General features: G+C 40.9%; 1 protein-coding gene across 3 annotated transcripts; it reads left to right on the plus strand.

The window, feature by feature from the left end:
- The first annotated feature begins 1,051 nt into the window (after window positions 1-1,051).
- Window positions 1,052-18,156, plus strand: eif3s10 (eukaryotic translation initiation factor 3, subunit 10 (theta)). Of its 3 annotated transcripts, none has more exons than XM_036575114.1 (22): window positions 1,052-1,258; window positions 3,162-3,352; window positions 4,068-4,204; window positions 4,369-4,532; window positions 4,846-5,045; window positions 5,656-5,864; window positions 6,298-6,469; window positions 7,065-7,169; window positions 7,258-7,356; window positions 7,498-7,614; window positions 8,153-8,338; window positions 8,794-9,141; window positions 10,737-10,841; window positions 11,043-11,156; window positions 11,798-11,920; window positions 12,117-12,270; window positions 12,744-12,925; window positions 14,710-14,789; window positions 15,404-15,909; window positions 16,239-16,374; window positions 16,587-16,765; window positions 17,506-18,156. In XM_036575114.1, the coding sequence occupies exons 1-22, from the start codon at window positions 1,210-1,212 to the stop codon at window positions 17,688-17,690; spliced, it is 3,741 nt and encodes a 1,246-aa protein (XP_036431007.1). In that variant the 5' UTR covers window positions 1,052-1,209; the 3' UTR covers window positions 17,691-18,156. The 3 variants fall into 3 exon arrangements, with proteins under 3 accessions (XP_036431007.1, XP_036431005.1, XP_036431006.1); XM_036575112.1 differs by having other exon boundaries at window positions 1,053-1,258; window positions 15,404-15,918; XM_036575113.1 differs by having other exon boundaries at window positions 1,053-1,258; window positions 15,407-15,918.
- The last annotated feature ends 5,276 nt before the right edge of the window (window positions 18,157-23,432 follow it).

Consider the following 23,432-nt stretch of genomic DNA (forward strand, 5'->3'; position numbering starts at 1 on the left):
GTTGTCTTTGTATTTTACTTGAATAACTTGAATACAAAAACCTTAATGGACTTGAATGGAATCCATGAGCCTAAAACAACATCTTAGGCATTGTAATTATTTCATTTAATTGCTTTCTGTGATGTAACTTTTAGAGGTATTACATTCTTCGGACATCTGGTTCCTTTCTTTAGAATGGAGCATTCACATCAAACCACTCTGAATGACTGAGTGTATTTTTAAGGGGAACCCCACTAATTTAAAAAAATACATAATTAAAGAAAATTAAAGAAGCCCCTAAGAAAACCTATTTTTTCCAGATGTATGCCTATTTTGTCATCAACATTACATAGAAAATACATGTAGGTTAACTGGTGGTTTTGGATAGCAAATAAAATGGTTATATTTGTGTTGTATACATGGCGACCTCTGGTTCCTGTCACCACCACTGTAAGAGTCTGTAAGTTTCTCTACAATTAATCATTTTACATGAAAACCTATCTCTAGGACTAAATTATTCAGAAATTTTGAAGAAATGGTGGAATTCCACTTTGACAATCACTTTGACAATATCCTCTGAGCTAATTCAAATAATGAACAATCATGAACTATTTCAGTTAATGGGCTATATAATTATAGTTAGAATATATATATATATATATATATATATATATATATATATATATATATATATATATATATATATATATATAGATAGATAGATGGATAGATAGATAGATATTCTGAACTATAATTATATAGGCCCATTAACTAGAGAATAGTTAATGATTGTTCATTATATTTGATATTAGCTATATATATATATATGTAGCTATATAGATATATTTAGCTATATATAGCCCATACTGATAGTATGATATATTAATATATATATATATATATATATATATACACACTTTCTGCCAGTAGGCGGTATAAGCAGTAATAATACTTCTTACAACACCAGCTACTATCAGTACTGGTTCTACTGACGCCTCAACGAATCGAGAATCGGTTCTTTTCCGGTATCGACTCCCTAGCTTTCCGAGTACATACGGGTCCTCTCCTCGTCACTGACAGGGACCACCTCACATGCGTGCTGCGTTCTCTCTGGAGTAGAAGCGGCGAGAGGCTTTAGCTTCGGCGCGGATGGACCGGCAGGATTGGTAGAAATAAATAAAACAAACCTCGATATTTCTTCGAATTTCGTCCTGCTAGCGAGCCGCGACAATGCCGGCGTACTTTCAAAGACCGGAGAACGCTCTGAAAAGAGCTAACGGTGAGCGCACCCTTCCAGTCTCTCCTAGCTGGTAGCTGCAGCGTGGTTGGGGCCGGGCGGTGTTCCAATTCGCGCACTAGCCTTCTATCTAGACTGCTTGGTTAGAGCGCGGAAGCCGTAGTTCTACGCACTAGCCAGGCGTCCTAATTAGAACTCAAGTGCGCGAATTGGAGTGCAACCCATGTTTCTTCACTAAACCAGGCCGTATGTCAGCAGTTTTAGCATTTTAGCGCGTATGTTCGCACTTCTCCCATCCACGAGTAGAGCTACTTTGTTCCTAAGGCGTACATATATAAACATAATGCTGAAGCTTTTGAGTTTTTCTTGTAGTAACGAGATCTGTTAAAGCGTCTGTTCTCTCGAGGATACCCTGTTAGCATTTCGTAGCTCGCTAACTCAGCGCGGGGACTTTAGGCCACAGTCTGTCTGCGTGGTCCTTTTTTTGTTAACATAGCTAAGCTAGCTCGCCTCTTGGCTGAGTGCGTCGTTAATCTTATCCAACATTGCCACATATTTTATGCATAATTAACAGTTTTCATGATAATCAGTGTGTTGCTATGGCTTAAATGGTGTAAGATGTGGGTAGTTATGTACGTAAAATGCAAGAGATTGATTGGTAGCCTGTTAATGCTGCGAGACTTTGTGTAATTGTGTGTATATATTTTTATTTATGAACGTTTATTGTTTTTTTGACAACACACAAACACGTTCAGATACATGGAGACACAGATGAATGGGGGTTATTGTTGCAGTGGTATCTACGTCAGGCCCATATTCAGCAACACACAGTAGCAGTGAAATATAAGAGAGATTAAGTCACTCACAGCCTACAACTCTTCGACCAAAACAATAGTATTTGACAATTTCTGAGTTGTTCCTGTCTTAGCCTTGTGAAATCTGTCTGTGGCCTGCGCCAAAATGAGAATATCCGAAAAAAATAGGAATGCTAATATAAAGATAATATCTGCCATAAACCAGCCCTTCAAAATGTTGTATATAATACTGTATGTAAAATATTGACATTTTGGAAACTGTTAAAGATGTTATTAGACGTTTTTTCCTTCTTCTGTAAATTTCGTTCCCAAACGAATATCAGCATTTAAGAGAACCTTTTACAGTTGTTAATAGCTTTTAATTTTTCAAGTCCAGTAATTTTTTGTTCATTTTTCAGTAGGGTGATTTGTTTGGATGTTAAATTGTCAGGGAAACATTAGTCGTAGGTGCTGGTATGACCAGTCTACTCCTTACTGTATTAAAGTGGAAAATTCAACAGAATTTTCAGAATTTCTGCATGTGATATCAATCAGATGTGAACAGCTGAAGCCATTTAAAATGCCTGGATGTGAAATGTGTCATTAAAGAGAAGCTTATGATTTTGTTTACAGTGGTGGTGGTGGTGGTGATGGGAACCAAGGGTTAAAATGTGCATAACGCTAATGTACCCATTTTATTTACTATCCAAAACGACCAGAGAACCTAAACGTTTTCTCTTTATATGTGGTTTTATATGCAACATTGATGATGTTAATCTCTCCACCAAGAATAAGTGGGGAAAAAAAAGTTTAAAATGTTTTAGATAAAAACTATTATGACAATTATCAGACTGTTCATAACAACTTAATGTAAAAACTTTGTGAGGTTGCTTTTAGAGGTGTTAAACACTTTAGACGTCTTTGTTCCCATCACCAGTATGAACAGTTCTGACCGGTCAAGTTCCTTCAGAATAGGCATGTTTCAGTCAAACCGCTCTGAATGAATGTTTACATCTTAATTTATTTAATGCAGAAGTTTTGAAAATTTTATGAAATTTGCTGATTAATGGCAAGTTTTTGCAACACAAAAACCCTCATTAAAGCCTGTGAATGACTGACCGCTTCACTAATGACATCTGTTTTTTGTTCAGAGTTTCTTGAGGTTGGCAAGAAGCAGCCAGCTTTGGATGTGCTGTACGATGTCATCAAGAGCAAGAAGCATCGAACATGGCAGAAGATCCACGAGCCGATTATGCTCAAGTACCTGGAGCTCTGTGTGGACCTTCGCAAGAGCCACCTGGCCAAAGAGGGCCTGTACCAGTACAAAAACATCTGTCAGCAGGTCTGATAACAGCTGTTCACTATCACAACTCTGTGTCTGTTGATCTAATGTTATTAGTATTATAATCTCTTTGTGTGAAAGAAATATAAAGTCCTTTATTGTCTGCCTGTTATTCTGTATAATCATGCACCGTTTTGCAGCACAGCTTTGTGGGGTTGTTAAACATTTCAATTCTGTGAGGCCTATAAGGTTTTAAACTAGTAAAAACTGCATGTTTTGTATGTATATTGAATTTAGTTTACATAAATCAGCCTGTACTGCGTCTGAATGCAGTTATATTGATTACATTTGTTTAGTAATGTAATAGACAAAGCACTGTTATGCTTCCATAATATATAAATGGCATTTAATTGATAAAGGTAATGGTTAAAGATGAGTTGATTGTTGTGTTACATTTTTGCATTGTTATAAATCAACATACATCAGACTAATAAGGGCTCTATGCCAAGATAACATAAGTATGTACTATCCAAGAGTAAAGTAGATTGCGCTAATTGCTTTCTGCCGAGCTGTCAGTTAGTATTGCATCATGATGATCATTGTTTAATATAAAACTGGGAAATGGAGAGAAAAGTTATTGCAGTTAAAACTCGTGATATTCTAGCAGACCTTGTGTTTTAGTGCCCTCTACTGGAGCAAATAGGAGTTACGCTTTGTTCCTGGTGTGTGGGTTTCCTTAGGCGTGTCGCATGAGAGATATCCTCTTTCATTTCAGGTGAATATAAAGTCTCTGGAGGATGTGGTTCGTGCCTACCTGAAACTGGCTGAGGAGAAGACTGAGACAGCCAAGGAGGAGTCTCAGCAAATGGTGTTGGACATTGAGGACTTGGATAACATTCAGACCCCAGAGAGGTCAGCAGAGCAAAACAATAAATATGAGGTTGAAGTGAATTTTAGAGCATACAGACCCGGAGTGTTTAAAGGAGTCCTTATCAAATGAACAGCTTTGCTTAGCAGACCACAAAGTTCAGACCTGTGAAGTGACCATTGAGTGGGCTTCTTTTGTGTGTTATCAGTGTGCTGCTGAGTGCAGTGAGTGGGGAGGACACTCAGGACCGTACTGACCGCCTGCTGCTCACTCCTTGGGTCAAGTTCCTGTGGGAGTCATACCGCCAGTGTCTGGACCTTCTGAGGAACAACTCCAAAGTGGAGAGGCTGTACCATGACATCGCTCAGCAAGGTCAGCACAGAGTTTCATGTCGTTTTAGCTGGCGTCATCCGTTCATGATGCTGCTTAAAGCATAGAGAATGGTTATGTGAATTGTTTGTAGTCATATCACGAAATACATATTTGCAGATTTGGTGTGGTGTGTAGTATCTCAAGTGGTCAGTTTGACTATATGCCTGGCTGGGTGGGATATCCAAGTAGTTTAAAGCCATAATAAGGACTTGGATATTTTATTTTGGACCATCCCTGCGAAAGGGTCATTTGTAATAAGGTGACTCTTTATGCTGTGGTCATTTAATCTCTCTCTTTGTCCCCCCTAACACAGCTTTCAGGTTCTGCCTGCAGTACACCCGTAAGGCAGAGTTCCGCAAGCTCTGTGATAACTTGCGTATGCACCTGGGCCAAATCCAGAGGCATCACAACCAGAGCACGGCCATTAACCTGAACAACCCCGAGAGCCAGTCCATGCACCTGGAGACTCGTCTGGTGCAGCTGGACAGCGCTATTAGCATGGAACTGTGGCAGGTGGGTCAATACAGTGCTAGACCAGGTGGCAGTGTTTTTGATTAAGTTGTGAGTATGATTTTAAAACCTTAAAAGTTTAAATGTTGAGCCTTTACATTTACACATTCTTACAAAACCATACAGAGTAGATGGTTATACTGAACTGGCAGTTTATTAGGTGCTTTGTATCTATACTTCTTTCATAAGAATAAGAAACACCAGCCATGTAGGCTTACAGTTTCTCATTGAAGCGCAACTGTTTCTGCAGAGGGCCCCCTCGACCCTGTTTAGCAGTAGAGCGGGACCACCATAGGAACATCACCGACTAGATAATATTTAGGTGGTGCACCATTCTCAGCACAACAGTGACGCCAACATAATGGCATGTTAGTTGGTGTTGTGCTGTAACAGGCTAATTTGGCACAGCAGCAGTATACCTGAGTTGCCTAAACTGGCAACGTCCTGTATAAATATGGGGCATTTAAGTTTGTTTGTATTAGTTTGTGATGATGGATGGTCAAACAGTATTTGTATACTATCTGTGGTTAGATGATTTTCAAACGTGTCCACATATTTACTGCTTTGTTTTCAGAAAATCCCACTTGCTAACATGTAACTGACTATATTTCAGGAAGCTTTCAAGGCAGTAGAGGACATCCATGGGTTGTTCGCTCTCTCTAAGAAACCTCCAAAGCCCCAGTTGATGGCCAACTACTACAACAAGGTGTCCACAGTGTTTTGGAAGTCTGGTAATGCTCTGTTTCATGCCTCCACCCTGCACCGGCTCTACCATCTCTCCAGGGAGATGAGGAAGAACCTTACCCAGGAGGAGATGCAGAGGTGAGCTTTGAGGTTTTTTGTGCTGTTCTATAATTTTGAATTTGGGCATGAAACATTGTGTGACACATTTCAGTTGTTTCCTTATTGTATTGGGGTTTGTAATCTCTAGTGGGAGGAGATTAACGGAGCTTTTTTTATTATGCTATTAGGAGATTAATTAGGCTACTTGTCATTCTTTCTTGCGCTGAAAGCATGAAATATAAAAAGGCTTTTTAGATACAGCGTGCAGTCTGTAATGCAAAGTTCAGATATTCAGAATTTATTTTTAATTAGTGGTCAGAGATAGCAGATACAATCATTTCTAAAATCATCTTTGAATCCATAGGGTAATTATTAAGTCTATGGGAAATGGTCAGTTCTTAAATCTTCTTCTTTTTCTTCTTCTTCTTCTTCTTATTATTATTAAATATATATATATATTTGTTATTTCCAGGATGTCAACACGCGTCCTCTTGGCCACTCTGTCCATTCCCATAACCCCTGAGCGCACTGATATCGCACGCTTGTTGGATATGGATGGCATCATCGTGGAGAAACACCGCAGACTGGCCACTTTGCTCGGCCTGCAGTCCCCACCCACTCGCCAGAGCCTTATCAATGACATGGTAACCTAGAATCAGCCAAATAAATGCTCATGCTCGCGTAATGCTTAAACATAGGCATCTGGAAGATTAACCACAAATCCTACTGCGATACTCTAAAAATAATTCAAATTTGTAGGAGGTTCAGATTCTCAAAGTTCATATATAATGCATTACAGTATGATGGTGATTCCGTAGATTTCACTATTCAGCAAGAAAGTGTTTTGTGTTATGTTAACATTTCCGTTTTTAGTTAATTGAAGCATTTAATGTTATTGAAGCACCATATTTGAGTCTTGCTTGATCAGAGCTTTGCCTGATCCATTCAGTCTGGTGCCTTGGCAGCAAGGAGATGCTACGCAAACATGTTAGCCATGATACAGTTATACAATACGATGTCTTGTATTATATTGCATCATGCAATAACGTTGATTATTATTATTGCTGTGATACAGTCTTATAGAAATGCAGATGTAGGGTGAAGGGTTGTTTTGTACATTTCTTGCATATTGTATTTGAATTTCTATCCATATTCCATGCTAGTTTCTGAAATTCTGGAATACATAGACATCACCTTATACCTGCTGCTAATACACATCTGGCTGTCTTGTTTCCGCAGGTGAGGTTCAATCTTCTCCAGTACATTGTTCCTGAAGTCAAGGAGCTGTACAGCTGGCTGGAGGTGGACTTCCATCCCCTGAAACTGTGTGGAAGAGTCACCAAGGTAATTCCCTGATCCTCATTTGAAGTCTGTAATTTTCTCAGTGATTCTTTAGGTGATGAGACTAATACAGAATCCTGCCTTTTTTTAGGTGTTGAGCTGGGTGAGGGAGCAGGCTGAGAAGGAGCCTGACTTGCAGCAGTATGTTCCTCACTTGCAGAACAACACTATCCTCCGTTTGCTGCAGCAGGTTCGTATTCTGGCTTTCTAACCTAAAAACGTAACTATGTACCTCAAAGCTTCATCATTTAATTGTTTCTCTTATGTGGAAGACACGCTCTCTTCAGTAGAGCCTTTCTCTGGTGCTGATTGTATGATTTGATTGTGTCAGGTGGCTCAAATCTACCAGAGCATTGAATTCAGCAGGCTGGCCTCTCTCGTGCCATTTGTGGATGCCTTTCAGCTGGAGCGCTCCATTGTAGATGCTGCACGCCATTGTGACCTGCAGGTACAGTATGCTGTGGGATGATGGCATAGAGAGTGTTGGTTGGGGGCATCGAACATGAATAACTGTCATTAATAGGTATAACTTTGTAGTAGACTGTAGGTTTTCTCATTTTAACGTAAGGCGCATGACATATGTCTATATCGATGTTTGCAAAATAACGGCCAAATCAAAATCTGCGTTTGATATGGCACCAGATCTTTTCATATCCGTTTGATGTTGGTAATTGTAATTGTATTTCCTAGTGTTCAGTTATAAGTCTTCGTAGTGATTTAATTCTTGACAGAAACAATAAAACATACATTACAAAGATTGTAGTGTTATATATTTTGTTTGTCGGTATAGAACATAAGTACGTATAAATGAAGAATATAAATGAAAATGTTCATTTTGAGGATGTTGAGTCAGCCTTTTGGGGCCCTTTGATAACATTTGAGAAGTCAGATTGTGAACTGAGTTGATTGTTATTCGTGTTCTGCTTAGACTGCAGTCCAGATTTCATTCATGTGTGACCCTTGTTCACTGTTACTTTTATTTTCAGGTGCGCATTGACCACACGTCCAGAACGCTGAGTTTTGGCTCAGACCTGAACTACTCTACTAAAGAAGATGCACCTGTGGGGCCGTTCCTGCAGAACATGCCTTCTGAACAGATCCGTAACCAACTGACAGCCATGTCCTCCTCCCTGGCCAAGGCTATTCAGGTCATCAAACCTGCTTCTATTCTGGTAAGAAAACGCTGTTAGTTTCTTTCATAGAAGTGTCTTCCTTGCTTCACTGTATTGTCTTCCTTATGTTCCCAGTGAGTTTTTGTTGTATTTATTCTGCATGCTGTCTGCTTTCAGCTTGTGACATAAAATTACAGGGAATGTTGCAATACAACAGCTGACATTACAGCTCATGTTACGTTAAGCCAACTGGCCACTTCTGAGTGAATGTGTGTAAGGAAACTTGTGCAGTGTAGGTTTTAGAAGTTATTCTGTAGGTCAGCAAGTAAATATACATCTCAAGCACAGAGATAATCACTAAAGTAACCTGAATTATCAAGTACGGAACTGCTTTGCATGTGCTATTCTAATACCATTTGTTTAAAAATAAATAGCAAAAATGGTAAATTCTCATCCATATCCACCCTTTATTTTTTGTTGCCGTCAAACCTCACTCCTGTATCCTCTCCTTGCAGCAAGAGCGAGAGGAGCATCACCAACAGGCCATCGCAGCGTACCTGAAGAACGCCCGCAAGGAGCACCAGCGCATCCTTGCTCGTCGCCAGACCATCGAAGAGCGCAAGGAACGCCTGGAGAGTCTGAACATCCAGCGAGAGAAGGAGGAGCTGGAGCAGCGCGAGGCTGAGCTCCAAAAGGTGCGGAAGGCTGAGGAGGAGCGTCTGCGACAGGAGGCCAAGGAGAGGGAGAAGGAGCGCATCATGCAGGAGCACGAGCAGATCAAGAAGAAGACTGTGCGCGAGCGACTGGAGCAAATCAAGAAGACCGAGCTGGGAGCCAAGGCCTTCAAAGACATCGACATTGAGGTGCAAACCGAAGCGCTTAAGGATAGATTTGTGGGCCAGTTGTTTTACTTCATGTATTAGGGCTTCACAATGTGGCTGAAATTGCATGTTAGGATTGTGTTGCTACATATTGTGATTACAGTTAAGGACTGTTAAGAGTTAGCGTGCGTTACTTTAGACCAAAATAGCGTCTATAAAAGCTCATTTGGAGTGTCTCAGGGTGCTTACAGCGCACGATAGAACAGTTAATGATTGATAATTGGTCTCTTTTGCATGCTGGAGCCTTCTGCCATAGTGGTATTACAAAGGCCAATATCATAATAAACAAAGGATGTATTGTGCACCTTTATTGTGCATCTAGTTTATCATGGTAGGTAAGTGCATTGTGTTGTGTCTGAGGGTGCAGAGGCCGTATTACAGAAACATCATATCTTTTTGTCTTAACTTAAGATCTGACAGGTCAAGATAAGATTTTTCACAAATTTGCATTACAGAAGCGAAACTTATCTTAATTTAGGAATCTTATCTTAGCATCTTATCTCAAGTTAAGAAATCTTAACTAACTTGATCGAAGTCGACATTCAACTGTCATGTCTGTTACCTAGCAACCGACCATACACGCACAGCTGAAACGTAAACACATAAAGTAACGTTAATCAAGCTAGTTAGCCAGGCAGCTAACATTAGGTACCGTTACCGAGGTAAAAAAGGTCAAACCAAATTAAAGCACGATAAAAAAGAATATCGTATCAGTGCTTTGTGCTGTTTTTCAGAGCGTTGCCCTGCTACCGTTTCAGCTTCATTTCCCACTTAAACTGACCGCGCTAACATTATCCCTCCTAATAAACACACATGTTCAGCTCTGTCTCCTCATTATTCACCACCATCATGGTGACATTGTATCTGACAAGTTTTTGTCAAACGTTAACACACAAAGGCAATAAGAGGGACGGTGGAAATCGTGTTTGCAGCGTCTGGGTTTTTAAAACGTTAGAAAAAAAAATTTAGTCAAAAACAGTTTTCAGTAGATAAATGTAGCGTCATTATGCCAGTTATAGTGAACTGTGCTGCCGGTCACTGCATAAAACAATTGAACAGATGGTTAAAATAGAAGTTAAGACACCTCTGGGGTTTATCTTAAAGTTAGGACAGTATTTAGGAAAGTTAGGATGTTTGTATAATACTGTTATCTGGAGTTAATGATAAGATTATGAACTTAAGAACTTTTGTTCTGTAATAGCTTCTGTCCTAAATTCAGTCCTACCTAAAGTTGTCATGGTGACTAAACAGATGAGATTTTAGACTTAAGACGTTTCTGTAATACGGCCCCAGGTGTGTACTTCATGAATCGTACCTCCTTTAGACTTCCAGTCTTTTTTGGTACAGAATTTCTTTTTTTCTACTTGTAGCTTTTTACAAAGCCAAAATTATATTTAGGCCACAAACTTTTTAAGAACCATGTAAACTCCATAGCTTATCATTTTTGTTCCTTTGTCTGTTTTTTGTGCATCTTGACTTGTTTTCAGTTGCATGTTTGACTTAAGGAGTGACACTGTATGAGTTTTAACAGTATCCGTTAGCATTTATGTGTTGACTCTTTCTGCTTCTCTGTGTAGGACTTGGAAGAATTGGACCCAGACTTCATCATGGCCAAACAGGTGGAACAGTTGGAGAAAGAGAAGAAGGAGCTGCAGGAGCGCTTGAAGAATCAGGAGAAAAAGGTAGGTTTGTTCTGCGTAGATTAATAGCTTTAGTTAACACAGGTTGACTTTGATGATGTAGATCATGTTTGTTCTTATTATTGTAATGATTCTCTCAAAATGTAGCTGGGTTAATTTAATTAAAAATAGGCAGACTTCATACGGTCGAACACTGTCAAGACGTATAATTTCTCAAACTTTTCCATGATTTTTGTGTTTCAGATTGATTACTTTGAGAGGGCCAAGCGACTTGAGGAAATCCCCCTGATTAAAAAGGCCTATGAAGAACAACGTGTCAAAGACATGGAGCTGTGGGAGCTCCAAGAGGAGGAGAGGGTAAGACCTTGCAGTCTAACACAGAACTAATGATACAAGGCTGTCTGCTTTGTGCAAACTTTTTGTTTTTGTGCTTGAAGCAGACCGAGTCAGGAGTGCTCTGCTTTAATGTAATGTTCTTAGACATGGAAAAAAAAATCACTGCCCTGAGGGAAGCAGGGAAGCATCTTATCCTGCCATTCTGGAGAATTTCAGCTGTCAAGCTTCTTTAATTAAAGTAGCCTCTGATAAACTGTGACCTTTACTTCTTGTTTTTCGTGCTTCGGCTCTTGGAAATTGATGTGTTTTTGTTAATCACTTATAGGTCCTGGAGTCATTTTGCCTGTCACGTTAGCACTTTGCTCTCCTGAGAAATTTATCAGTCAGACTGAATTATACTGTGCTTTGTTAGAGAAGATAACGGAAATGCTGTCACTCTAGTGTATTGGTATGTGAGTCGTAGCTGCAGAAGATGCAGAGGTTGATGTGTTTTTAAGGAAAGTATCTGATACCCTATCTAGTTTGTGAGCTTTTGTTTGATACAGACAAATCTAACTCATTTTGACTTTGACTCTGAGAGAAAATTAAGAGAATGATGGCTTTTAAGGAGTTGACTAGTCAGTATATTTCATGACGTGTGATGATACTCATCTGTGTTACAGATCAGCAACATGAAAGTGGAGCGTGAGAAGGCTCTGGAACACAAGAAGAGGTTGTCTAGAATGGTAGAAGACAAGGAGAACTTTGTATCTAAAATAACAGCTGCCCGAAGCTTCATCTATGAGGTAAAAACAAAACCTTATTATGGAATTATAATTATGGAGCCTCACTCAGCTACTAGTCATTGGTCACTAGTGCTCAGGTATAGTCCTACTAATAGTGTGTGATCTGTTTCAAATTCACTTGTGATCACTCTTAAAACTGTATTTGTTTGTTGTGCTTTTAAAAAAAATTAAATATGTATTTTAAACCTTCACTAAGGAAAAACTGAAGCAGTTCCAGGAGCGCTTGGTAGAGGAGAGGAAGAAGCGCCTCGAGGAGCGTAAAAAACAGCGTAAAGAAGAGCGAAGAAACGCCTTTTACCGGCAGAAAGAGGAGGAGGCCCAGAGGATTCGTGAGGAACAGCTGAAGAAAGGTACTGCAGACCTTGTCAAAAAGTCTACAGTATTCACAGGAATTAGGATGTCTTGAAAGAAGGATAAAAGCAGATTAAAAAGCACAAACATAAAATGTGTCTTGTGCAGAAGTAATGGCTCAATTTGTTTTATTTTTCCAGTAGATTAAACTCAGCAAATAAATAGAAATTGTACACAAAAGCGTGCAGGAAAGTGCCATATTTAAGTGTCTCATTTGGCCACATTTGTGGCAAAACCCACCAGACCCTAGTTTGGGAGACTTATATGCTGATTAGTTGGTCCAAGCAATTGAGAGCAGGGAATATGCAGGGCAGAGGTAAACAGGGTTGGAAACCCAGGCACTAGAGTTGAAGTGTATGCACCAGACTGTGTTGGCAGTATTTCTTTGTTAGATGACAATTTAATTTGTAAAGGTAAAACTGTTCATCACGTTCTGGTCTGTATGAGTTCTCATGTCTGTTGTGTGTTTCAGAGCGTGAGGAGCGCGAGCGCCTGGAGCAGGAGCTGAGGGAGGAGGAAGAGCGTGAGTACCAGGAGCGCCTGCGCAAGCTGGAGGAACAGGAGAGGAAGCAGCGTGCCAGGCAGCAGGAAATTGAGGAGCGCGAACGCCGCAAAGAGGAGGAGAGGAAAGTGCCAGAGGAGAAGGGCAGCAAAGTAAGTACAAATGCACATTCACCCTCTGTCACTGGGCAGACGTTTGTTTGTTTGAACTGCACAGGAGTCACCCATCTCATCCATTGGGGGCTGGTGTGCCTGCAGGTTTTCAGTCCAATGAAAAATCTAAATCTTCAGATTTAAAGAGTACAGAATGAGAGTGGTAAATCTGGGTACCATGGGTTTAAAGCAGGTCCTGACCATTAAAACACATGGAGTTCCCACTGACTTTTCAGTAGAATTCATACCAATAAAGCACTAAGTTGGAGGGTCGCCTTATTGTCACAAACCTCTGTGAAGAAATTGTCAAGAATAAATCATTTCTATTCACATAGCACTAAAATACAGGCTGACCACCCCTGCCCCCATGACCCTCCAGTGGCACAGAAGAATATAGAAACTACAAGTTTCTTTGGGTGTGTGCTGTTTTTGAGTTTACTGACCATTCGTAGTATTTGATTGTGTCATTAAGAAGACCACATCGCTATGTTGATAGGCAAGCTGTAACTCTGACTCTGCTCTGATGGACCTCATCTCATCACTGTTACTGCAGCTACAACCCTGCAGGTGGTTGAAGTCCAAAAGCAAAGTAGCAGAATAACATGAAAAGATGTGTCAGAGGCCGTCTCCAGAAAATGCTACGCGGAGAGAATTAGCGAGATTCTTGGACTGGATCGATGTAGCCTGCACATCTCCAGAGTCCCAATCCGTGAGATTTTACAAAGACTGATAAAAGTGGCTACCAAAGCCTCCAAAGCTCTTAAATAGTAAACTCATATATAAAGCTGAAGTTACCTTCTTATTCGCCAGCTTCTCATTTGAATTTTTCTTTCCATTTTAAATGGTGCTGCAGTTACACTGAGGTGCCTGAAATGTAGAACGACTTACAAATCTTGGTGAATACAAAGCCAACATCAGCTTTCCTCAATAAAAGCATTAATTTACCTCAATAAATGTGTCCTTAATTAACAAATACCTTAAACTTTCGCTTGGTAATGTTTACTGAGCAGCTGACGTGCAGCACAGTGAAGCAGCTGTTTAACGCGTCTCACTGGTTGATGTCCCAAACCACACACTTCTGTACTTTACCTGCTACACTAAATGCCCTTCTAATGTTATATGCATTGTTTTTATACACTATTTAGTGTATATACTAGATGCAGTTTGAGATCCTAGTAACTCGATCAGCAGGAAATCTCAGCCATTTAGATTTCAGCTCACTTGTTATCACTACAGCAACAATAAGGTATTAGACTTCAGTATATTGGTTAATACACTTTAAAAACAAGTTTAAATAAGTGATTTAAACAAACGTGTTTTACTGCCTTTGCTGGATCAGTTATGGCTTTATCTCATTACAAACCGCCACAGCACTGCTGAAACAACTTAATGTTGCCTACCAAAATGGTGGCAGTGCGATTGTGACGTCATCCAAATCTGTCAGTTCAGTTCACAGTTAACGGACAGTCACATCGGTCAGTAAAGCACTGTTTAACTATTACTATCAGGATATAAGACTTAAATCTAAAGTACATGTTCACTGCATGATTTGTACCTTAGTATTAGAATTGTTTTAGGATCATAATCTTCAGAAGTAGCAGTGAGGGGTCTTGGCGTTCATTTTGGTCAAACCTTCATATCGTTTTGATTCTACATTCGGTTAATGATTTTAGTATGATAGTGTTGCATGTTCATGTAATAAATCTTTGTTCAAGGATGAAATGTTCCCTCTGTTTTTCCACTGACATAATCAGTTGTCAATGTCTCTCTGTCGTTCTTTAAAGGACTGGGGTGAGAAAGAAGAGGGTGGCTGGAGGAGGCGTGGAGAAGGGGAGTCAGAATGGCGACGCCCCGTTTCTGACAAGTAAGTAAAAAGTAAACCGGTGGCTGCTTTCGGGCTTTGATTGTTTCTGAATTCAAATGACATTTTAAGGTATTTAATAGAGGTTCTGCCATCTGTTTTGCTGCTTGGTTTCATGAGAAATTTGTCATTGATTTGCAGGCCAGATATTCCTCCAAAGTGAATTGTACAGTCAGCTATGGAACATGAGTTATTAACCTGGCCATGCTAATGGAATTTAACCCAAATTGTGCCTTGGTGATTTCAAGTTGTTTTGCAATGTCTGAATTAACTCAAGAAGCATCACTTATTTTGTGATGTTATCCTTTGGAAAACTACATGTGAAGAAAAGCATTAATTAAACCACTGAAGGTCCTTCACTGTTGGGAGAATGATCAAAAAATACCTTGGAGGGTTTAGAGACATTTTTAAGGGGAAACAGAAAAAACAAAGCTCTATGAGGTGATATTGTGTGGTGATTTACATATTTGGGACTTACGGGTCTTGGTTATGTTGCAGACTTGCATCAAGGCAACAACACTCTGTCGGTTTTATCAACCATGCTGTTATTCTCTCTGGCTCTAGTCTTGTGATCTCCTGATCCTCCTATTTATATAATATTAAATGTGTTTGAAAAGCAGGGACTGGCGTCAAGAAGGCCGTGAAGACAACGACCGTGAGGAACGTGAGCCGCCCTTCCGAAGAGGAGGTGATGGCCCCCGTCGTGGAGGTTCTGATGACAGAGGCCTCCGTCGTGGCTTTGAAGACGAACGAGGTCCACGGCGCAGCGGTGATGATGATCGTGGACCACGACGAGGCTTTGATGATGACCGTGGACCCAGACGGGGCTTTGATGATGACCGCGGCCCCAGACGTGGCTTGGACGACGACCGTGGCCCCAGACGTGGCTTGGACGACGACCGCGGCCCCAGACGTGGCTTGGATGACGACCGTGGCCCTAGAAGGGGCTTTGATGATGACCGCGGCCCCCGCCGTGGCGTGGATGAACCCAGAGGCCCTAGACGCGGTGCCGATGATGACTGGGGCCCCAGGAGAGGAGGTGATGATGAGAGAGGAGGCCGTAGAGGCATGGATGATTCTGCTCCACGCCGCGGTGATGACTCCAAGCCATGGAAACCTTCAGGTAGACCAGGTATATGTCCCTAGGGTGTCCTTTAAGAGACAGAATATTGTGTGGGGTTGGAGTTTTCGAGGGCAGGTAACACTTGACCAATATGGGTTATTGCTAGTTAAAATGCAGATCAGATTATCCAGTCAAAACTTCTTCACTGTACTGTGAGGCTAAATTTGCCACCCCACAACTGGATAAAGCATGAATAGGGTGTGGTGGAATTGCAAGTGGATGTGTACCTTTGCATGTCTGGTGCTCTTTAACACTGCGTTCATATAGCCATCCTTGTGACAAGGTCAGGTATGTATCTTTACACTGATGCTGAAAGCTGTTTTCTGTAGGAGGGTGGAGAGAGAGGGAGAAGGCTCGTGAGGAGAGCTGGGGTCCTCCCCGTGAGTCTCACGGTCATGATGATGATGATGATCGTGAGGAAGACCGCCATGAGGGAGACCGTTACAGAGACCGTCGTCCACCCAGGTACTTGGAGAACCTGTTCCTTTTATAAGGTCATTATTTGCACACTGCGTAACAGTAAAACTAGTTTGCCTGGTTTGTTTCATCTGTATAGATGATTTAAACCTGTGATTTTGAATATTCTAATCCTCTTGGTGGTATTTATGTGGGGATTCGTGGTGTTTTTTTGTTTTTTCCTTTTCATTGATATGTCAATTTTATTCTTGTGCACACAGGGAAGAAGGAGGCTGGAGGAGGGGTGGTACTGATGAGTCATCCAGCTGGCGTGACTCTCGTCGTGAGGACTTTGACAGAGATGAGCGCCGCGATCGACGTGATATGAGAGACCGCAGAGACGACCGTGAGCGTGACCGTGATCGTGAACATAGAGGCCCCCCCAGAGAACACGATGATGGTGAAACCCTTGTATTTCTTGGCCGTATCTATTTAAAACCTGTGCTGTCCCAAGAGGTCACATTTTTAAAAGCTAGTAGTGCTAGTATTTCACAATGTCCTTTATGAGCTTAGTAGCTAGAATCTGTTAGTCATTTCAGTGTAATTCAGCAAGACTGTCTTGGCTCTTATCATAATAAAACTCTGGAGGTTGTACTACTTACTTACTTGGTTAATACCTAAAACCTGTTGGACATTTCAGTGCAATTTAGAGTTAGTCCTGAAACTTCTATCTAGTACCTAGTGTCTAGTTGGTACCTCACAATTAACTTGTTACTACCTATACGTTATGGTGCTCTAAAAGAAAGCATTACCCAAAAGACGTTTTTGTTTTTTTATATTGCAGTAAAGCAATAGAAGCACTATCACCCTCTACACCAGTGGTTCTCAAACAACGGTCCGCATTTTTGCTCCATCCCAACTCTCAGTTCATAAGGGATAAAACAAACGTGCACTGTCTAGAGGTCTCTAAAGACCCCTTTGAGAACTGTTGCTCTACACTTACTGTAGTATATTGTATCCTGTCAGAATGACTGTTGATCAAATTAACTTAATAGAGAGCTGAATATATGGCAGAAGTCAATAACTTCTGTCGACTAATTGAATTTGTGGTAAAGGTGATTGCGAGGACACCTGTGCATATGTCTGCACACATCTGCAGATGCAGACGTGTAATTCAGCCTTTATGTGGCCTTGTTTCAGGAGGGTCCTGGCGTCGCGGCGGCGATGACCGGCGGGAGGAGCGTAAGGACGATAGAGATGCTCCTCCTAGACCTCGTGAGCGAGATGGGGAGAGGAGTTCCTGGCGCTCTGACAAAGACAAAGACAACCCGCGCCGCACCAAGAACGAGACCGATGATGATGGCTGGACCACGGTCCGCCGCTAAAGGCTCAAAGCATCTCCTTATGGCCTCCACAGCCTTGATCTATTCTCTAATCTCTTTAGTATTGTGACGATAACTTCTCTGGCATACGTTAACAAAGCTGTCGCATAGTTATGAAATCCGAATTGTCATGCCAAACATGGTGAGGGCCTTTTTGAAAAACAGCTTGACTTCGAGCTCAAAGTAGATCATTCCCCTTTTGTTGTGCATGGTCAGAGCATTAAATTGGTCTGACTCAAAAAACATCGTGTTTTTTCCTGAACCAGTGTGGGGGAACATGGGGAGATTCTATAAAGATAAAACGAATTAAATAAATAATGACCTCAGATGTGTTGTGATGACTTCTGGTGTTGAAAGTTGTCAATCTTTTATCACAGTTGAATCCTCACTCTGGCTGCTGCTTCTCCCATGGTTGTGTGCTTTTTAGAATTATGAAAACTTTATTAATAAAGTCATTTGCTCAACAAATGACAGTTTCTGTAATCTCTTATTTAAGTATGCATACACTGAATGGAACCTGATCACTTTTGTACACTGATCCAGCAGTACCAGATATATAGGATGTTACTCTGCAATTGTTCTGTACCGCCAGTAGGTGTCAGTAGGTGCATACACAGATGTAATGTGATTGCCTTTATAGGTTTTGTATTGAACAGTGTTTCCCAGATCTGACTGACACTCCGCACATTCTAATGCTCCTAATCCAAAACAAAAAAGTGGACAAATTTTGATTGAGTTAGTAAAAAATTAAATATTGACCAAATTTCTGACATTTCAGATTTATTTTTTGCGTTTATTTATGGACATAAAAGGCTCAACATGAAGTTTTGAACAAAACAATAGACCAGTCTTTAATTGTCACGGAGTTCACTGATGTCTTAAATATTTTGCAAATCATACTGCAATTGCAATGTGTATCAACATTATATTGATAAGATTGTGTACTGCTGGTTTTAGATGCTGAAGAAATGGACGATCAGGTAAATCTGATTGGAAAGGGTTAAGTGATGTTTGGAAGCCTATCATTCCTACAGTACTAAAATCTGTTAGTATGACTTTTAACAACGACCATAACATGAATACCACAGCTGAATAGCAGGTGACGGTAAGTAAAAGTTAAATTAGGAATGATAAACAAATATTGTGTAGGGCGTCCCTTTGTCCTCAAAACTTTGCCTCAATTCTTCATAGGATGGATTCCACAAGATGTTGGAAACATTCCTTTCAGATTCTGGTCCATGTTGACATGATTGCATCATGCAGTTCCTATAGATTTTTTAGGTCCACTTTTTTATGCTGCACATCTCCCGTTCTTACCGCTCTACCACATCCTGAAGGTGTTCTATTGGATTCAGATCCGGTGACTGAGAACGCTACAGAAGAACACTTCACTCATTGTCATGTTCTCGGAACTAGTCTGAGACGAGTTCTTCCTTGTGACATGGTGCATTATTAAGCTGGAAGTAGCCATTAGAAGATGGCAAAATTGTGGCCATGAAGGGATAAACAAGGTCAGCAAGAAATCAAATAGAATGTGGCATTTAAGTGATGAATGATTGGTTTTAATGGACCCAAAGAGTGCCAAAAACATTTCCCACGCCATTACACCACCTCCACCAGCCTGGACTGTTGGTGTCAAATTCTGACTCCACCATCATCTGTGGGCCTCAGCAGAAACCGAGATTCATCAGACCAGGCTATGTTTTTCCAGTAATCAAATGTCATCCAGTTTTGAGGCCCCACTGCAGCCTCAGCTTTCTCATCTTGGCTGACAGGAGTGGAACCCTAGCATGGTCTTCAGCTGTTATAGCCCATCCACCTCAAAGTTTGACGTGCATTCTGAGATGCTTTTTCTGCTCACCACAGTTGTACAGAGTGGTTATCTGAGTTGTCATAGCCTTTCTGTCAGCTTGAACCAGTCTGGTCATTCTTCGTTGACCTCTCTCATCAACTCCATCTGGAGGACTGCTGCCCACTGGATGTTTTTTTCTTTAATGTGCCATTCAGCAGTTACAGATATTAAAGTTACAGCAGTTACAAATATTCACACCAGCCCATCCAGCACCAACAGTCATGCCATGGTCAAAATCACTGAGATTACATTTACATTTCATCTTTATGTCTCAGTAGTAAGTGTGTTTTACCTTTAAAAACAACATATATCACAATACATTCAAAGAAACATAAATTAATAAAATAAAGTAAACTGTAACAAAAAAAGATATGAAAACATAGTGGATATTTTATTAGCTGGTTAGAAGTCTTGGTTCTGAATTTCTCAATGCTTCCAGCCATTAGCTGGATTTGTTAAATTCCCTCAGCAGCATTCTTGATTTAACTTAAAGCACTGATTAGCCAAACCAGATATTTGATGACAATTACAAATAATACAAAATATATAAAATATATACTCATGAGAAAAAAAACATTAACCTGCCTAATATGCTGTTGGTCCTTTTCCTGCCACCAAACAGCTCCAACCCACTGAGGCATGGACTCTACAAGACCTCTGAAGGTGCCCCGGTATCTTGCATCAAGATGTCACATCCTTTAAGCCCAATCATTGGTGAGGTGGAGCCGCAATCAGACTTGTTGCACCAGCACGTCCCCCAGATATTTGGTTGGATTGAGATCAGAAAATCTGCAGGCCTTGGCAACATGTTTAAGTCTTCGTCATGTTCCTCAGACCATTCCTGGACAAAAATGTGTGCAGTCTGGCAGGTGCATTATCCTGCTGAATGAGACCACTGCTGTTGAGGAATACCACTTCCATGAAGAAGCACCTGGTCTGCAACAATGTTTAGGTAGATGACATCTGTCAAATTGACATGCACAAGAAAGCCGGGACCCAGGGTTTCCCAGTAGAACAGCGCCCAGAGCATCACACTCCCTCCACTGGCTTGTCCTCTTACCACAGTGCATCCTGGTGCTTCCCCACATAAACGCTGCACACGTACCTGGCCATCCACATGATGTAAAAGAAAAACGGGTCTCAGGCGATCAGGCGACCTTCTTCCATCACTCCAAGGTCCAGTCCCGAAGTCTATCTGTCCACTGTAGGCACTTTCAATGCTGGACATGGGTTTGCATTGGCACTTTGACCAGTCTATGGCTATGCAGCCCTATGCTCATCAGGGTGTGCACTGTGTGTTGTGACACATTTCTCCAGTAACCATCATTAAACATTTCTGTGACTTGTGCCAGAGTAGTCCTTCTGTCAGCTTCTGTTGGTTTGGACCAGACAGGATAGCCCTTATTGCCCTTGTGCATCAATGAGGGTGCCCAACACCCTATCGCCTGTGTATAGTTTTGGACCACTGTCAAACACATCAAACTTTGAGGTGGATGGGCTACAACAGCAGAAGCCCATGTTAGGTTCCACCACTGTCAGCCAAGAAGAGAAAACTGAGGCTGCCACCTGGACTTTTGATGACTGGAAAAACATAGCCTCGTCTGATGAATGTCAGTGTCTGCTGAGGCACACAGATGATGGTAGGGTCAGAATTTGGCACCAACAGTATACAAACAGTATAAATCCATGGAGCTAACCTGCCTTATGTCAACAGTCCAGGCTGGTGGAGGTGTTGTAATGGCATGGGGAATGTTTTTTGGCATTCTTTGGGCCCATTAAAACGTATTCACCACTGCTGACGGGGAGCACCGCACAAACCTTGCCGTTTTGGAGATGCGATTTGGCCCTTGTCAAAGTCGCTCAGGTCTTCACGTCTGCCCATTTCTTCAACATCCTACACCTTGGCTACAAGAACCAACTGTTTGTTTACCATCTAATATCATCTATGGTATACCAGACTTTGACATGCACCACTGTTATGACATTATTAAGGTTATATGTGTGTGTGCTTGTCTTGCTATACTTGTGAGGACAACATGACAATTTTGGTCAAGTGAGAACATTTTGCTGGTCATCACTTAAGCATGTGTTTTCACCTCAAATTATATGTTTTTTGGAAAAGCTGGAGGAGCAGAAAATTGCTTTTTGGATACTGAGGTTAAGGTTAGAGTTTGGTTTAGGTCTAAGTGTAGTATTACTTGGCTACAGTAAAAAAAAAAAAAAAATAGAAATCAAAAGAAGTCCTCACTTGTAATGTGTGTGCGTGTGTTTGTACACATTTACTGGCCACTTTATCATTTTTAAATCTACACTTATGGTCCATTTTATCAAGTCCACTTACTACCTAGGTGCTTTTTGTTTCTCTGCATCTTTGTACCCCGTTCATTGATGGTCAGGACCCATACTGGACCACCACTGAGCAGGTATTGTTAGGACGGTGGATCATTCTCAGCACCACAGTGGCTCTAATATAGTGACCACTGATGAAGGATTAGAAGATGACTAACATGAACCTTGCACTGGCCAATAAGGTGGGTGTGTCTAATAGAGTGGACAGTAAGTGTATGATTTAGTTGTTTCTGTAAATAACTATTAGACATTTATATCTGATGTAGTAACACAACACAGACATACAGCGCAGTGTTCAGATGGTCCATGTCGGAGGACCACACACAGCTCTTCCCCTGTTTTAGCTTCAGTGCTTTAATCCCTGCCTGCTTCTCCTCAGCGGGGCTTTCTTTAGCTCTCGGCGGGGTGAGGCACTTCTGCACGGAGAATATCGCTTTCCAACAAAAGGACACAACAGAATGAAACATTTCAGCGCTTAAAGGACGACATAGGGGATTTTTTGTTTGCTGCGTTTTAGTGGAAAATCCCCAGTTAGGGACAATAATCCCCCCAACAGGAGCGGTCAGTTCCCACGGCGGAGGTGATGAACTCTCTGACTGGACTGCACTGGACTGAGCTCTGAAAGCTCTTCCTCCTCTCGGCCTGTGTAAACTCGCCCAACCTCAGTGTTCATAACCTGTGACTCTGAGAGCTGCTGCTGTTTGGACGTTAAGATCTCCGTCTGAAGCCTCTGAACTGGAGGCGTTTCGACTGTTTAGAGCTGAAAAAAACGTGTCCTGGTCGTTGGGAAAGAAAGCTGTTGCGAATGAAGGCTGTTTTCCAGCTGCTGACCTGTAGATACAGAGCGGGTTATGAACCGTCCAGTTGAATGGGACAAAAGAACAAACTCTGATTTGCGTCGATTCCTTTGAAAAATGAGAAACTGTAACGAGGCGGTTACTTTTAAAAAAAAGCCAACGAGAAATGTGATAAAAGACTCTGATTCAGGGCCCGCAGTGTGAAACACGGAAACTCAGCTCATCTTAGAAATAGAAGGCACAGTTTTTTTTAAAGAGCTCTGCTGTTCAGTAGCCTTAACGCAAAAACTGGGAGTTGTATGTATTATAGATTTAAGTTGACCTGACATTCATTCATTCATTCATTCATTCATTCATTCATTTATTTATGTTTGTTTTATTTGTTTATTTAACTATTTATTGCTGTCATTTTTAGTGTGTCTTCCATATTAATGTATACTGTCCTGTAATACCCATTACATGTTAATATATACTGTCCTACAACACCTATTACATATTAATATAAATTATTCTATAATTCTTATTGCATAGTAATACTGTCCTACAGTGCCTATTACATATTAATAGCCTATACGCTATCCCTTTAATACCTATTACATATTAAAATATACTGTCCTATAATACCTATTATATTTTAATAAATGCTTTCCTATAATACCTATTAGATGTTAATATATACTGTCCTATAGTACCTATTACATGTTAATAAATGCTGTCCTATAATACCTATTACGTGGTAATATATAC

The sequence above is a fragment of the Colossoma macropomum genome, unplaced genomic scaffold (assembly GCF_904425465.1).
Source record: "Colossoma macropomum unplaced genomic scaffold, Colossoma_macropomum, whole genome shotgun sequence".
Classification (NCBI taxonomy): domain Eukaryota; kingdom Metazoa; phylum Chordata; class Actinopteri; order Characiformes; family Serrasalmidae; genus Colossoma; species Colossoma macropomum.

Coding starts and splice junctions, on each gene's coding strand:
- eif3s10 (XM_036575112.1), top strand. CDS start 1,210: ATGCCGGCGTACTTTCAAAGACCGGAGAACGCTCTGAAAAGAGCTAAC. Junction 9,142..10,736: donor TCAAAGACATCGACATTGAG/GTGCAAACCGAA, acceptor TTCTCTGTGTAG/GACTTGGAAGAATTGGACCC. Junction 10,842..11,042: donor TGAAGAATCAGGAGAAAAAG/GTAGGTTTGTTC, acceptor TTTGTGTTTCAG/ATTGATTACTTTGAGAGGGC.